This window comes from Lepidochelys olivacea, assembly GCF_965140295.1.
Source record: "Lepidochelys olivacea isolate rLepOli2 genome assembly, chromosome: 7".
Taxonomy (NCBI): Eukaryota; Metazoa; Chordata; order Testudines; family Cheloniidae; genus Lepidochelys; species Lepidochelys olivacea.
In genome coordinates, this window is record NC_140417.1 from 32,384,866 (window position 1) to 32,400,310 (window position 15,445).

Sequence of the window (15,445 nt, forward strand, 5' to 3'; positions counted from 1 at the left end):
AAGGGAGTTTTGTTGTTTTAAAAAGACTAGATTGTAATTTTCAGTCTGTCTCGATATTGAAAGTCCTCTGGCCCATCCCCAAGTGGGGGTGGGAGGACAAGTGGTGTCACTCACTCTATCAAATTTAACAGGTATGGTGATTTTGGCCCCCTGCTGCCTGAGCTCTCACCCCAACATCTGCCTATCCCTTGCTCCCCAGCCCCTTCCTCAGTTCAGCCCCCCGAGCCTGAACTCTGCTTCTCCTGGGGTTCTTCAGCCCCCTCTCCCAGGCATAGGGGCTGTAGTGTGGTCCCCCCCCTTCCAGGCTGGGAGAGGCAACTCCAGGGGCTCTTCACCCCGCACCCTTCCCAAGGCGGGGATCAATCCCAGGGGGAGGAGGGAGCAGAGCCATGCTGAGCTGCTGGGGTCTTTGCTCCCTCCCTCCCGGAGGAGGACTTTTCTGGCTTCCAGCCATGCAGGGGCTGGAACTTCTCATGGCATTACCAGATAGGCTCCAGAAATCCATCCTGTCACTCACAAAAACACTGTGAGTTGGGAACACTTCCATGGCCTAAGGTGACCATCCTGGGCCCGGTGGGCCCTGCTACCACAGCACTGTGGCTGTTAAAGGCCCCACAACCACAACACGGAGTGGGAAGGGGGTGGGTCCGGATTCCTGGGTTCTATCTCCACCTCTGGGAGGGGCATGGGGTCTTGCAATTAGCCCAGTGTGGGGTGCTGGGAATCAGGGCTCCTGGGCTCTTTCTCCATCTCAGCCACTGCCTCAAATCCAAGTCCCATTCCCTCTCAACATCTCATTTTCCTCGTCTCCAAAACAGCAATAACAATGCTCCCCCACCTCTCAGCCCACACAGGCCCTGCTGCTGTGGCATGGCAGCCATGCTGGACCACGTGGGCCCCACTCTACGGCTGCTTCCTCTGAGGTATACAAATTAGGATGTCCACATGTCACAGTTCAGAGCAACTGCACATGTATTTCCCCTCAATGGCCCAGCAAGGGCCCCCGCCCCCAGCTTTCCACTCCCCAGCTCTTTACTCTCCTGTTGGAGACCCACGGCCCTCTCCCTTCTGACTGGGAGATTTGGAAGCTGCACAGGTCCCTGCCTGCACAGTGTTCCCTGCAGCAGAGGCACCTTGCCCAAGCCAGACCTTTTTGCTTTCTCTTTAGAGAAAGAAGGAAAAGGAGTACTTGTGGCACCTTAGAGACGAACCAATTTATTTGAGCACAAGCTTTCGTGAGCATCTGTGCATCCGATGAAGTGAGCTGTAGCTCACGAAAGCTTGTGCTCAGATAAAAATGTTCCTCTCTAAGGTGCCACAAGTCCTCCTTTTCTTTTTGCGAATACAGACTAACATGGCTGCTACTCTGAAACCTGTCTTTAGAGACGGTTAACACATATCATTGCTGCAGTTATAAGGTACGCCCCAGCACTTCCTAGGCAGGCCTAGATTATTCTTAAGGTAAAAAGCACGACAGAGAAAACATTCAAAACAATACGAGAATCCACTCACATGCTGGCTGTTTGCTGGATCAGGAAGAAGGCCTTGAGTCAGGTTAAAACCAGGCTATTTATCCAAAACTGCTTTCTTTGTCTGTTGTGCCCTCGAGAATCCAGTTCGATCTCGTGTACGCGCAGTGCTCCAGGGGGTGTCTCCTCTAGAGATGTTACAGGCTGCCGGGGTGAATTTCCTTTACCACCTCCTGCTGTTCTCCTATTGACCTGTCCCGTGGAAATACATGCAATTCTGCAGTAACACAGACACCATCGCGTTTTCAGTACATGGAGAGCAAAGATGTTAAAACAAATGCAAAACGTTTTAATTTAATTCAGTAACGTTCAGTGAGGACATTGCAGGAAGTTATCAGCCTGTCACACCAGGATGATCCTGAGCCCATAAAACCATACAGCTTGCAGTGTGTACTGAACACCTGGACAAACATCCCAGGGCAGGGACAATCCTGGGAAAACCTGGACAGGTGGCCATCTTGTACCACACGGGCCAGGCCCTGTTACCATGGCGCAGCGGCCATCTTGGGCCATACTTGTTGGGCCCAGTTACCATGGCGCAGCGGCCATCTTGGACTACATGACTTTCACAAGGCCCAAGTTGCAAAGAAGCCACTGGCCCTTGGCTTTAAGGTACCAGACACAGCTACAGGCAGCAGCACCAACGGGGAGGGGGAGAGCCTCCAGCCCAGCAAGCCCCACATGCTGGCACAGACTGAAGGAGCAGTCGCACGTTACGAGGGCTCTGTACCAAACCGACAGCTCTCATTTACCCTGTGGTCTCTGTCCCAAGACTATGGGGTCAGCTCCCGGCCCCGATGGAGTAGCAGCAGCCTCGCAGCGATGGCAGCTCCCAGCTTGCGGGTCCTAGGTGTCTCCCACTCTTTCCTGCAGGGATTGGGGCTGGGAAAGCGAAAGGAAGACGGGTTAGTTCCAGCCACTTTGCAATGGGATCCATCTACAGCCACCCCTGGATTTGGGCAGGCAGCCTCTTCTCTGCTCCACCCCAGACTGCTGGCCCCAGCTCCTCCTGCTTACTGCAGTACAGCAGCTATGGGTTGTCATCCCCTCTCTCACCCCTGTGGCCGGTGGCTAAGGGGTGGGGAGATAGAATTCTCTAGCTAAGCACTGCTAAGCAGGGGCAGGCTGAGTCGGTGCTGTGCAGGGAGCAGGACAGAGGCTCAGTAGGGGGCGCTCTGCCCTCACAATCAATGCTGACCCCGGTGCCTCGGCTAAGGGGTGCTGTGCTGCTGACCTTAACATGAGATTTCAAAATGAGGCTCACTGACACCGCCTGGTCACTAAACCTGCCTAGCACTTTCCCCAAGAGCCCCCACTATCTGGCCAAATTCCAACATGGCCCATTCAATTTGGCCTCCTACCGACCAGCTGGTTACAGGAGTGTACTTCTTCTTCTGTCCCATCGGTTGGGTAGTGTTTCTGTGCTTTCCCTGCCCCAGAAACAGCTACATCTCAGCATGGGCAAGAAATCCCTGTGTAAATGGCTCCCACGCCCCTCCCCAGAGGTGGCTGCCTCTCAGCATTGAGCGAGAGAGCTCTGTATAAACAGTTCCCATGCCCCACCTCAGAGGCGGCTGCATCTCAGCACCGATGAGGGAGGGAGCCATGTATAAACAGCTGCAGTGCCATCCCAGCAGCAGCTACATCTCAGTGCCAGGAGAAGGATCCCTGTATAAATAGCAGCCCCAACTTCGTGCTACCCGAAGAATCCCTGTATAAGCAGCAGCCATCACCCATTCTCCCAACTCCCTCTGACCTGGGGTTGGATCGGGATTGGTACCCAGAGCTGATAGACCCCATATCACATTCCACCCTCCCTCCCTGCGCGGTGGCCACCAGTTACTGCATTTTAAGAGTCCTTGGCAAACTCCACCGCCTCTCAGAACCAAAGCAGGAGACTGCTGGACTCTGAGCCCCTCTGGTCACTCCTCCACCCCTCTGGTCATTCTGCCCCATCCCTCAGGTCACTCTTCCACCCCATCTAATTCAAACTAGCCCCTCCCCCAAAGCTCTTTATGTCCCCTAGTTCCTCCCAGTGTCTTTAAGCAGAAAGCTTTGGAAAAATCCTGCAATGATTGTGCAGACTGAGGTCACCTTTAGCTTCTGCTGAGAAATCCTCCCCCACAGGGACTAGGGGACAGGATTCCACAGCACGGGGGCGGCTCTAGGCTTGTGGGGCTGCCAGCAGAGACTATTGCAGCACCTTGGGCTTTGAGGCCATCATGCTAACATCATCCCTCCCTCCCCCCACGGTTAATCGGGTGTATTAATCTGGCCATTTGCAGCTGGGCCAGGCAGGGAGGGATTTGTGATTTTAAAATGCACCACCAGCTGTTCAGCCACCTGAGCAGGGCAGCCATTTAATTAATCGGGATCCAGATGGGGGGTGGAGGAATTGTCCTCCGCACTCACTCTGGCTCTCTCTCTTTCTCCGCACTTCCTAATCCCCACAAGTTGGCAGCGTCTCATCCGCATAGGCATCAGCAAATCATCGCCCCACTGGCCCCCCTCAAAGGCAGTATCACATCACCTGAGTCTTGACTCCAGTCTCAGGCCTGGTACTGTTTGTGTACAATAGTAGCTAGAGACCCGCCCCCAGAGATCGGGGCTCCATCGTGCCAGGCACTGCACAGACCCACAACTGAGACTGTGGCCCCCGTCATGCCAGGTGCTGCACAGGACCCGTACTGAGATCGGGGGGCCCATTTTACCCAGTATTGCACAAACACACAGCAAGAGAGAGTCCCTGCCCCAAAGAACCTAAGCAGACAAGGGGAAGGATAATTTTCCCCATTTGATGGAAAAGTCAAGGCATGGAAAGGTTACATGATATGCCCGAGGTCACATGAAGTTTGGCAGAGCCAGGTGTCCTGACTCCCAAGGTAGTGCCCTAACCACTGGACAACACTGCCTCCAAATTCCTCCAGAACCCCCAGACCAGGGGAGTATGAATTGCTGATGTTCTGGGCTCACACACAGGGCTACGGGTAGGGTGATCTGGCACATGCACCCGCTGGAATTTAACCCCAGCACCCCAGTCCCAGACCCAACCCCAGGAGACAGACAGCAGCTTTTCAATGTGTCTTTATTGGCAGGGTCCAGAGGGAGCGTGAAGTCTCAGCAATACATACACTGGGAAGCACAAGCCCCTCTCCCCGCCACCCCCCTCCCTCCTCCCACAGGCCTTAAACTCATGGACGTGGGCAAGTGCAGCCACTAACACAAACCACCCACTGCTTAGGGTGTGGATAGGCCCCATGTGGGTACTGTTCCTAGCTGTAGATCCCACCCCAAGAAGAAACTTTCACCTGTACCTGATCTGTGCTCCCCATGCCAGCCGCCTCCCTCACTGCTGGGATCCCTCCCCCGGCTCCACTCCCCAGCCTGCGCTCCCCACACCACCTCCCCTGCAATTGCTGGGATCCCTCCTCCATCCCCACCCCCGGCCTGTGCTCCCACAAGCCTGCCTCCACCATCCTGCACTTCCCACGCTGTCTGCCTCCCTCCCCTACTGCTGGGATCCCTCCCGCATCCCCATTCCTTTCCTGTGCTCCCCACGCTGCCTGCCTCCCTCACTGCTGGGATCCCTCCCCCATCCCCATTCCTTTCTTGTGCTCCCCACACTGCCTGCCTCCCTCCCCCATCCCCATTCCTTTTCTGTGCTCCCCACGCCGCCTGCCTCCCCCACTGCTGGGATCCCTCCCTGGCCTGCAGTCCCTACACTCTCCCAATGCAACCTTCTCTGCTATGTGTGGGGAGGATAATTTTGAAATGTTGGTGGTGTCAAGGCCACCCCGACCTCAGCCAGTAATTTAGCAACATTGTGGATTACATCAGCAATAAATTACCAGAGCCCTCCCCCCTCCCCCCCCACCAAGGACCCCAACTCTGCAGCGCCCCTCCCCGAGTCACTCATGCACAGTGTCTGGCAGACCATGGGGGGATCTGAAGGCATCGGGTATGTCGCACTCCAGTTTGCAGATAACCTTGTAGATGGATTTCTTCCAGGAGGGGTCAGCATCACAGCCCCGGGAGATGGCACTAAAGAATTCACGCAGGGTGATCTGGGAGACCTCCAGGAACTTGCTGGGGATCTGGGTGGGGGGAAAAAGACATGAGGGCATCACCCTGTCAGGACTGGTGACAACTGGCACAGGAGGGGTCTTAGCAGGGCTCTTTTATTCCTCCCCCAAGGTCAGTTTCCTCTTGTCAATTGCTCCCATGCTGCCAAGATCACCCCAGGCCTGCACTCCTCACCTCAGCCGGGATCCCTCCCCAATCCCCAACTTGGCCTGTGCTCCCCTTCCCACCCACGTGCCCCACTTACGGGGCCCCTCCCAAATCTCCACCCGGTCTGTGTGCCCCACGTTGCCTGCCTCCCTGCCCACCTCGTAGTCATTGGCTTTGTTGTAGTGCTGGTTGAGGACACGGGCCAGCTCCGAGTCCCGGGTGACAGTCAGCATCTCGACGCTGAGCACCCCATCGCTCAATGCCTGGCGTGAGAACTTCTCCATCTGGATGTAGAAGAACTCCCGGAAGTTGCTGAACCACTTGATGAGCTGGGACGTGATGCAGCGATTGAACTGTGGGGACAGCAAGAGGAGAGAGACGTTGCCATCAACGCAGCCCTGGGTCTCAGTCCCCCAATTCACTGAAAACGGAAGAGTGACCCACATTCCCTGCCCCAACTTCCTGGGAAAAGGGGGGGGTCCAATCTCCCCTTCCTGCCCCCCAATTCCCTGCAAACAGGGGTTCAATCCCCCTTCCTTCCCTCCAGCTCCCTGGGAAAAGGACAGTCCAATTCCCCCCCGTCACATCTCTCGTCACATGATCTACCTAAGTGTCTGTTTCTGGCAACAGGGTCAGTGTGGGGGGGGGGCGGGGGGAAGGGACCCTCCCTTCATGGGTGGATGGTGCTAGAGGACCTGCATGGGCCATACAGAAGGGGGCCTGGATCCATGGGGAGGGTCCATGGTCAAACTGTCCCAGAGTTGGGGAGGTTCTGAAGGACCCACCTTGACATCGGAGAAATAGGTCTTGAGCGTCCCGGAACTGGGGTAGCGAGTGTAGAAGAACATCAGCTTGGCCTTCTTCAGGTGCCCAGGGGTGAGGCCCTCCTGGGAATGATGGGGTTAAGGAGCAACCAGGGGAAGGGCTATAATGGGGGCACCTCACTCCAAGGCCCTCCAGAGAGCAGACTGCCCCTGCCCCCCGCTCCCCCAAGAAAGCAGTGACCCCTGACCACGAGCTGAGAATAGAACCCAGGAGAGTCCTGACTCCCAGCCCCTCCTCCCCATTGTACCCCACGAATCTCACCTCTCAATCTCTTATCTCCACCCCGGCAGCTCAGCTCAGGCTGTAAAGAGAGAGGGGGTCAGTGGGTCATAGGTTGTGTGTGTGGGGTGTATGTGTGTGTAGCAGTGTGTATGGGGGCTTTCGGGGGAGGGGCAGTGTAGGGGAGATGGCTGTCAAGGGACAGGGCAGCATGGGGGAGGCAGTCAGGGGGGGCAGTGTGTAGGGCACATGCAGTGTGTAGGGTAGGGGATAGTCGAGAGGGGGGCAGCACGTGGGGCGGGAAGCAGTCAGGAGGGGGGCAGCATGTAGGGTGGGGACAGTGGGGGGAGAGGGCAGTGTGTAGAGCGGCGGACAGGAGGCAGTGTGTATACTGGAGGGCAGTTAGGGGAGGGGGCAGCATGTAGGGCGGGGGATAGCGGCAGGAAGGGGCAGTGTGTAGGGTGGGAGGCAGTCGGGAGGAGGCAGTATGTAGGATGGGGGACAGTGTTGGGAGGGGGCAGCGTGTAGGGCGCGGGACAGCGGGGAGAGGGGGGAGTGTGTAGGGTGGGAGGCAGTCAGGGGAGGGGGCAGTGTGTAGGGTGGGAAGCAGTTGCGGGAGGGGGCAGTGTGTAGGATGCAGGGCAGCGTGTAGGGTGGGCAGTGCGTAGAGCAAGCAGTGTGTAGGGTGGGAGGCAGTGTGTAGGATGGGGGGACAGCAGGAGTGTCTTTGCCAGCCCACCCCCACTAATCCCGGGGATTATTCCCAGCAGGTGCCTAGTGGGTTTCAGTAGGAAGCTCTTTCTGAGCTGGTGCAATCAGCTTAGGGTCCGGCTCAGCCTGGTTAACCATTAAACCTACGCCAGGCCTCAGGGGACTAGCGGTGGGTGGGTGGTGTGGAGGGAGCAGGTGATGCTAACACCTGCCCTGCCAATGCCTCACAGGTGGCAGCAAGATGTGAGCAGGTGTGGAGTGGAGCAGGGCAAGGCCAGAGGGCAGGGCTCAATGAGTGTATGGGGTGTGCGTGAGGTGGGGGGACAGGAGTATGTGTATAGGTGTGGGTATGCTGCATATGGGCCGGGGGAGGGAGAAGGAAGAGGCTGTATGTGGATGTCCAGGTCAGTATATGTATATGAGGCAGGGGCCAGTGTGTGGGAGTTCAGCAAGGGGATGCCCGTGTGTGGGTCTATGGGAAACTGTGTGTGTGCGTGGACGGTGAATGTGTGTAGGTTGGCTTGGGGCAGAGTGTGTGTGTGGTGGGTCAGTGGAGGATAGGTTGTGTGTGTGGAGTGAATGTGTGTGGGCTAGTTGGGAGCAGGATTGGGGGGGCAGTGTGTGTGGATCGGGGGGGACAGGGTGTGTGGGTTAGTGTGTGTGCGGGTCAGACTGTGTGAGTGGGTCAGGATGTGCATGGGGGTGAATGTGTGTGGGTTAGTTTGGGGCAGAGTGTGGAGGGCAGGGTGCATTTGAAGGGGGTGAACCTGTGTGGGTTAGTTGTGGGCAGGGTGTATGCGTGGGTCAGTGGGGGACAGGATGTGTGTGGGTTAGTTGGGGGCAGGATGTGTGAGGGAAGTGTGGGGCAGGAATCAGATCCTCTCCCCACTCTACCCCAGTCCTGGCCGGCTACTAAAGGATATTGAGGGCCTGTAGAGTGCTGGCTCCTGGCCATGGTGCGTCTCCGTGGCCTGACTCTTGGGGAGCTGGCGGTCAGTCGGCCCTGCCAGCTGGAAGAGGGCACAGTGCGGCTGCAGCAGGTGGCGTGAGGACAGCTTGGTGCGCAGGCTCAGACTCTCCCAGTAGGCCTCTCCTGCTGCTCTGTCCTTGAAGGCAGCCAGGTATGGGGGCACAGCCATGGGCTGGGGGAAGGTGCTGGCCACCAGCTCTGGGGGGGCACGGGGCAAGCTCTTCCTCACCACTAGGGGCAGTGCCTCTGTCTGGTCACTTGGGTAACTGCAGGGGGGCTCCTCCGGTGGGGGTTGCTGGCGGGCAAACACCTGCATGACCGTGTCCACCACCTGGGTCATGGCTGCCCCAAGCTCCTCCTTCAGGGCCTCGGCCAGGGTGCCAGGGTGCCTACTCCCTTCCCCAGGATGCCGGGTGCTGGCTCCAACTCTGCTTGGCTCCTGGGACCAGGCTGCCCCCATGTTGCTTCTTTCCTCCTGGGCCACCCCGCTGTAGATCTGGCACAGTTTCTCCTGCAGCTGGAACACTTGCTCACGCATCTTCTCCAGCTGCTGCTTGAGCTGGCTCCGTTCCTGGGCCCGGCGGGAGCGGCCATACCCAGAGCCTCCTTCTTCCAGGCCCCCATCACGGTATGAGCTGCTGATGCTGCACACGATGTTCTCTACCCGGGCCCGCTTAGCCCAGACAAAGTCCTTGGCACTTTCTGGATCCAGACCCCTCTTCGCCGGGACCTCCCCGTCCCCCTGGGAAGACTCACCCAAGTCACAGGCCTCCACCAGCTTGGCCTTCACACTCCTGCGCAGCCATTGGGAAATGAGATCACTGTCAGGGTAAGGGGCCGCCATGTCCCCACAGCCCCTAGGTTGGTTCTGGAGGCTGAGCTGGTAGCCAGGGTCCTCCAGCTGCTGCTCCTCTAGCCGCTCCAGCTTGAGATTGGTGCCGGAGAAGGACATCGTTGTTGGGAGTCTGCAAAAAAGATCAGACACATGGGAGTTGGGGAGCCGGCTGTACACTGTGCTCCCTCCTGCAACACAGCGCCCCCAGTACCGCTCTGGGGCATTGGGGCCAACACTGAATACCAGGGGAGAGTCCCCCTACTGAGAACCTGCCCCACTCCCTGCAGCACAGCGCCCGCTAGCAACACACTAGGGCACTGACGGTGAAGGGAGAGTGCCCCCTACTGACTCCCCCAACCTGCTCCTTCTTTGGCTTTTCTCAGAGGATCCCGCTCTGTGTGGTGGGGTGGGGTCTGTCTCAACCCCAACCTAAAGGTGGGGCAGGAGTTGGAAGGGGTTAATACAGCTGGCTCATGCAGAGATCCCAGCTGGTGGACCTTGGGCTAACAGGTTAGGGGAGGGTGCAGGGCCATTTAAGGGCTGTAGGCAGAGGTGCCACTAGAGCAAAGGTTCACTCTCCCCCCGCCCCCAGCAAACTCTCCCCTCCATGGTCTCTGGCCAAAGCAAACAGGCCTCTGGCTGCTCCCTGAGAAGGCAGACGCGTGTGGGCCTGATACAAACCTAACAACCCCCGGTTTTGCACCACGCACAGTGCCCCCAACCCTCCATCCCCTGCCCCCACATCCACCCAGGCCTGGGCTATGGCAGACCTCCCAGTTCCCCCTCTGAGAGCGCCCTGTCCCCCTTCCAGCAGCCCCCCCTCCCCCCGCCTCTCCTCTGCTGTGATCCCCTCGCTGCCCCAGGCTGTGGCAGGCCATCCTGCTGAGATCCCTGCCCCACTCCCCGCAGCCCTCGCCTCAGACCCCCCTCCCCGACTCCTTCAGGGCCAGGATGCTGCTCTCCATTGTTTTTATCCTGACACAAGAGTGCAACCCCTCCTCCTCCCACCCCCCTCCCCCGCCCCCCAAACCCCTACTAGGAACAGGCTGTGTTATGGGTAGAAAGCAGGAGGATGGGGCAACGGGCATCTAACAACCCCCATGACGTTGGCTGGAGGGGGGCAGCAGCAGGATTCTGGGATCTGTGACTCTCACTCTGGCTAAACTTTATAGTAAACAGGTAAGTCCCCTACCTCCCTTCTGCCACCCTGCATCCTCCGAACCAGGCCCTGCCTCCCGCAGCATCCTCCACCTGTCTCCCCCCAGCCAGCCCTCTACATCCTCCCACCCAGAACCTGCCTCCTTTCAGCCCTCCTACATCCTCCACCCAGACCTTCCCTGTTCCCTTGCATTTCCCATCCCAGCTCTCCCCTAACCTCTTCCTGCACCCCCAACCCGGACCTTCCTACCCCCCAGCCCTGCATCCCCTCTGGCTCCCCTAATTAGCCCAATCCCCCAGCCCCTCTGCAACCCTGCTTCACCCCCTGCACCGCACCCCCAGACCTTCCCTGGCCCCAAACCCTGAGCATCACCTGATCCAAACTCTGCACCCAACTCCCAGCCTTCCCCTGCTCCCTGTATGCCAACCCTTATATTCCAATTCCAGCTTCTCCTCACCCAGACCCTGCCTCCCCTCAACTTCCCCGCCCTGCTCCTGAACCCCCATGACCTCTGTTCCCCCTCCTCCCCAGCATCCCTGGGGTGCCCTGGAAGTCCCCAGTTGACTCTGCCCCTTTTGCCCATGCTGGCACCTGAAGGCAGGTGCCAGGGGCAGATGGTATTCTGACTCACCGCTTGGCAGGTGCCCACCCTGGGGAGAGCCCCTGAGCCCTGATTCCTGATGCCAGCTAGTCTCTGCCACACTGATTGACAGAGCCAGGAAGGACCTGGGTCATTCCTCTGGTGACATCACACCACGGGGACACAGCCCCACGTGGGGGGAGGGGAATGCCAGTAGTAGGGGAGGAGCTGAACCATGATTGGGCAGAGGGTTATCCCCTTGTCAATCCTGAGGCAGAGTGGGAGGAGGGACAAGCTGGACCCAGATGCCAAAAGGAAGAGCCAAGTCCTGGAGACCATTAAGGGAGAAGGAAATGCTAGGAAATAAGTGAACACAGGAAGCCACCCCTCTCCCAGAACTGAGGAGAGAACCCAGGAATCCTGACAGCCCCCCACTCTAACCCATTACACCTTGTTCCCCTCCCAGAGCTGTGGGGAGAACCCAGGTGTCCTGACTCCCAGCCCCCCTGCTCTAACACCCATTACACCCCACTGCCTTCTCAGAGCTGGGGGGAGAACCCAGGTGTCCTGACTCCAAGTTCCCACTCCTGACCCTGTCCCACTAGAACTCACTGCCCTTCCAGAGCTGGGATAGAACCCAAGAATCCTGGCTCCCAGCTGCTCCAGTCCCCAGACCTTTGGCTAAGTCAGGTGGCTACAGCCCTCGCCTCCCAGCTGCCACTCTGGGGTGCTGTAAATCACACCATAAATACAACGGTACTTCCCCTCAGGCAGCTGGCAGCCGGGGCAGCCTCGGAGCACGAAGGGACCTGCCAGAATCCAAGGGGCCACAGTGAGTGAGTGAGTGAGTGTGTGTGTGTGTCAGTCAATGTGACCCCAGTGGGGGAGGGGATCAACAGGGTCTGGGGGGTCCTACGTGGTTGGGATCTGTGGAGTCCCAGGAGGAGGGAAGGGGACAGGGGGAATTGCAACCTAAAACTGCGACATTTATGGGGCAGCTGTTCAAAGAGACAACCCCCTCCCCTAAACACATGTACCCACTCGCATTCAGACACCTTCCTCATGCACAACCACACCCAATGCTCACAGCCAGGCGTACCCACACTGCTTCACATAGGGCCCACTATCTAGCTGTCAATACTCCCCTCCCTGAGTCGGGACAGAACCTGCCTCCCAAGCCCTGCTGTTCCAATGACATCACTCCCATTCCTGTGGTGTGGACACAACCCAGGAGTCCTGATTCCCATATCCCCCATCCTCAATGCTCCACCCTGCTCCCCTGCCCACAGGGTCTTTAAGGGTCTCTTCCCCACTCATCCCAGACCCACTCCCCAGGGCTGGTTTAATGAGCTAACCCTGGGAGAAGCCTTTAGCCAACCCATCAGGAATGCGGGTGGATTAGTCTGGGCCTGTGGCCGCCACAATAACCACCCAGCCCCGTACGTGGGTGGCAGGCCAGGGCTTAGGCACAAGTGCTGTGTCTGCTCCTATATTCACGTCTCGATGCGTCCAAAGGATTTGTGCCCCCCCCCCCCCCCGCGCTGCCTGGCCCATTCACTGCCTCCATTCAGCCCTTAATCTCCAGCCCCCACCCCGGCCACTCCGCGCCTCTTGTTTTCTGCTTGCTGGCATTATCAGGGCCTGTTTTCATGCCCCTTTGACACAGCAGAGTTCCAGGGACCCATAGGGTCTTTGCACAGAGTTGCACACCCCAGTGCAGGGAGTTGTTCCCCTGGAGGCATGGGGGGAAGTCATGGCTCTTCCCAGTCCCTCCCCGCCCATGGATCTGGGAATAGAAATCCTGACTCCCAGCAGCCCCGCTCTAATCACTAAACTCCACTCTTCTGCCCACAAGGTATTTAAGGGCCTATTCCCTTCACCCACCCAGTATCTGCTCCCTGCCTGGGGCAATTCTGGAAGGTGCGCAGACTGGCAAACTCCCTTGCACACTGGCAGACAGATCCTCCTGGTTCTTTGTGACCAGTGCCATAGGTGACCCATGGGACCAGAGCTGTTTTCATGTGTGGACACACAGTACCCATTGAGCCAGGCACTGTACAGACTCACAATGGGGATCAGAACCCTTGTCATCCTGGGTGCTGCACAGACCCATGACTGAGACTGGGGCCCCTGTTGTTCTGAGTGCTCCACAATCCGCAGCTGGGACTGGGGTCCCCTTTGGGCCAGGCACTGCACAGACACAGAGTGAGAGACAGTCTCCTGCCCTGAAGAGTTTGCAGTCATGGACAAAGGCAGGATTATTCTTCCCATTTGTCAGACAGGCAACCTGAGTCACAGAGTGGATGATCACCCATAGAATTTGCAGCAGAGCCAGGTATTGAACCCAGCTGTCCTGAGTCCCAGGCCAGCAGCCTAGCCCCTGGAGCACCACCTTAAAGGGCAGACGTGACCCATCTGGATCACTACGGAACAGAGTCACCTGCTCTGATGATGGCAAAATTCCCCAGACTAATAAAAGCTCCAGATAAGCAGATTCATTAATCTCCTGGGAGAGACAGGCCCCTCATCCATTACCTGAGGATCTGTCACTTACCCCGTCACAGACATCACGGGCAGGAGTTTCCCAGGGGCTGGAAGGTCCCAGCTTATCAGTCCCAGCTGGGCCCCGTGAGAACATGGGCCTCCAGTTCCTCTTGAGAGGCTGCTGTGTGTTTGCCTGAGTTGTTTTAAGATTTAATTGGACACCATAAAGGGGAGGGAGGGAGAGGCACCTTGCAGGGAAATAAACACAGCCCAGATTCTCAGGCTGTCGGATTCTGAGTTATAGACACCCCCCACCCATCCTGGGGATACACAAGGGTGCCTGGGAATGGGACATGGGTTTTTTCCTAGATGGTGCTAGCTAGGCCAGACTGGCCTGAGTGGGAGACTGGTAGGCTCAGGAGGCCTGGGAATAGGATACAGCACCTTTCACCTCTAGGGGGCACTGGCTTCCATCCAGCCCCAGGTGAGGGGGACCAGCTGGCTCAGAGGGGTAGGTCCTTCCCTCTTTAGGGGACATCAGCTCCGATCCAGCCACCGGGCAGGAAATGGAACATGGGGTCTTTCCCCTATAAGGGGCATCAACTCCAATCTAGTCCCAGGACTGGGGGCCTGGCTAGCTCAGGGAGGCTTGGGGATAGGATATGGGGCTTTTCCCCTATAGGGGGCCCTAGCTCAAATCTGGCCTTACAGCAGATAGACTGGCTGGTTTAGGGGGTTGGGGAATGGGACACAAGCCTTTCCCCATCCCCATTTTGGGGCAGTGGCTCTGATCCAGCCCCAGGTAGGGGGACTGGCTAGATCATGGGTGTGAGGAATGGGACAAAGGGCCTTTCCAATCCAAGGGGAACTGGCTCTGATCTGGCCCCAGGCCAGGGAGACCAGCAGGCTCCAGGAGGCGGGGAGTAGGAAACGGGAAACAGTGGGAAACCCCTTTTCTGTATGAGCACAACCTCCTCAGGTCTCTGGCCTTCGCCTCTCTCAAGGAGGAATCTTGTGATTCTCCTACTCTTGGCCTGGGTGCTGGGCTACATCTGGGCCCATCCCGGGCCTGCTGTGTTCAGGTACCAGCAGATCTTCCCTCTGGGAGCCTGTAACTAGTGGTTTCAGAGTAACAGCCGTGTTAGTCTGTATTCGTAAAAAGAAAAGGAGTACTTGTAGCACCTTAAAGACTAACCAATTTATTTGAGCATAAGCTTTCGTGAGCTACAGCATCCGATGAAGTGAGCTGTAGCTCACGAAAGCTTATGCGCAAATAAATTGGTTAGTCTCTAAGGTGCCACAAGTACTCTTTTTCTTTTTGTAACTAGTGGGTTACAGCTACCCCTAAGAGCCTTCGTCAAACCCAGGTATCAATTACTGAACCACAGGAACAAAGCACAAAGGAAAATGTTCTATCCCAACCATCGGCCTAGGCGCATGGCTCTCTTTTCTGGCATCCAACTATGCTTCTGGTGGGCATCCTGCAGGGCGCACTACCCCCCAGATGAGCAGGCCTCGGGCTTTAGTCTCAAAAACCTGGGTCATTTTAAACTCTGCCAAGATTTGGGATTCCCATCCCATTCCCAGAGCTAGGGATAGAACCCAGGAGTCCTAGCTCCCGCCCCAGCCCTCTCCCCACGCTAAACCACTAGTCCCTACTCTCCTCTCTGAGATCCTCTGGCAAGGACGCGTGTGCATCCCAACTCTCAGACATCACACACAACCCCCATTCCACACTCAAATTCACACACACACACACAGAGACCCTGCCTCATAACGCCCCCACTTGAGAAACCTCACACACAACCCATCCCCCAGTAACACCATGACTCCCCACATACACACAAGGCAACCACACACAATACCCCTAGACAAACACAACCCCCCATTTATCCCCAATGAT

General features: G+C 57.5%; 1 protein-coding gene across 1 annotated transcript; it reads right to left on the reverse strand.

Moving 5' to 3' along the window:
* Positions 1–5,415: 5,415 nt before the first annotated feature.
* On the reverse strand, positions 5,416–12,560 carry LOC311523659 (prospero homeobox protein 1-like). Its single transcript, XM_084633862.1, has 5 exons — positions 11,110–12,560; positions 8,438–9,449; positions 6,545–6,646; positions 5,918–6,112; positions 5,416–5,623 (listed from the first exon to the last, which is right to left on the reverse strand). Exons 2-5 carry the CDS (start codon positions 9,434–9,436, stop codon positions 5,438–5,440), a joined length of 1,482 nt encoding a protein of 493 aa, XP_084489988.1. The 5' UTR covers positions 9,437–9,449; positions 11,110–12,560; the 3' UTR covers positions 5,416–5,437.
* Between the last annotated feature and the right edge of the window lie 2,885 nt (positions 12,561–15,445).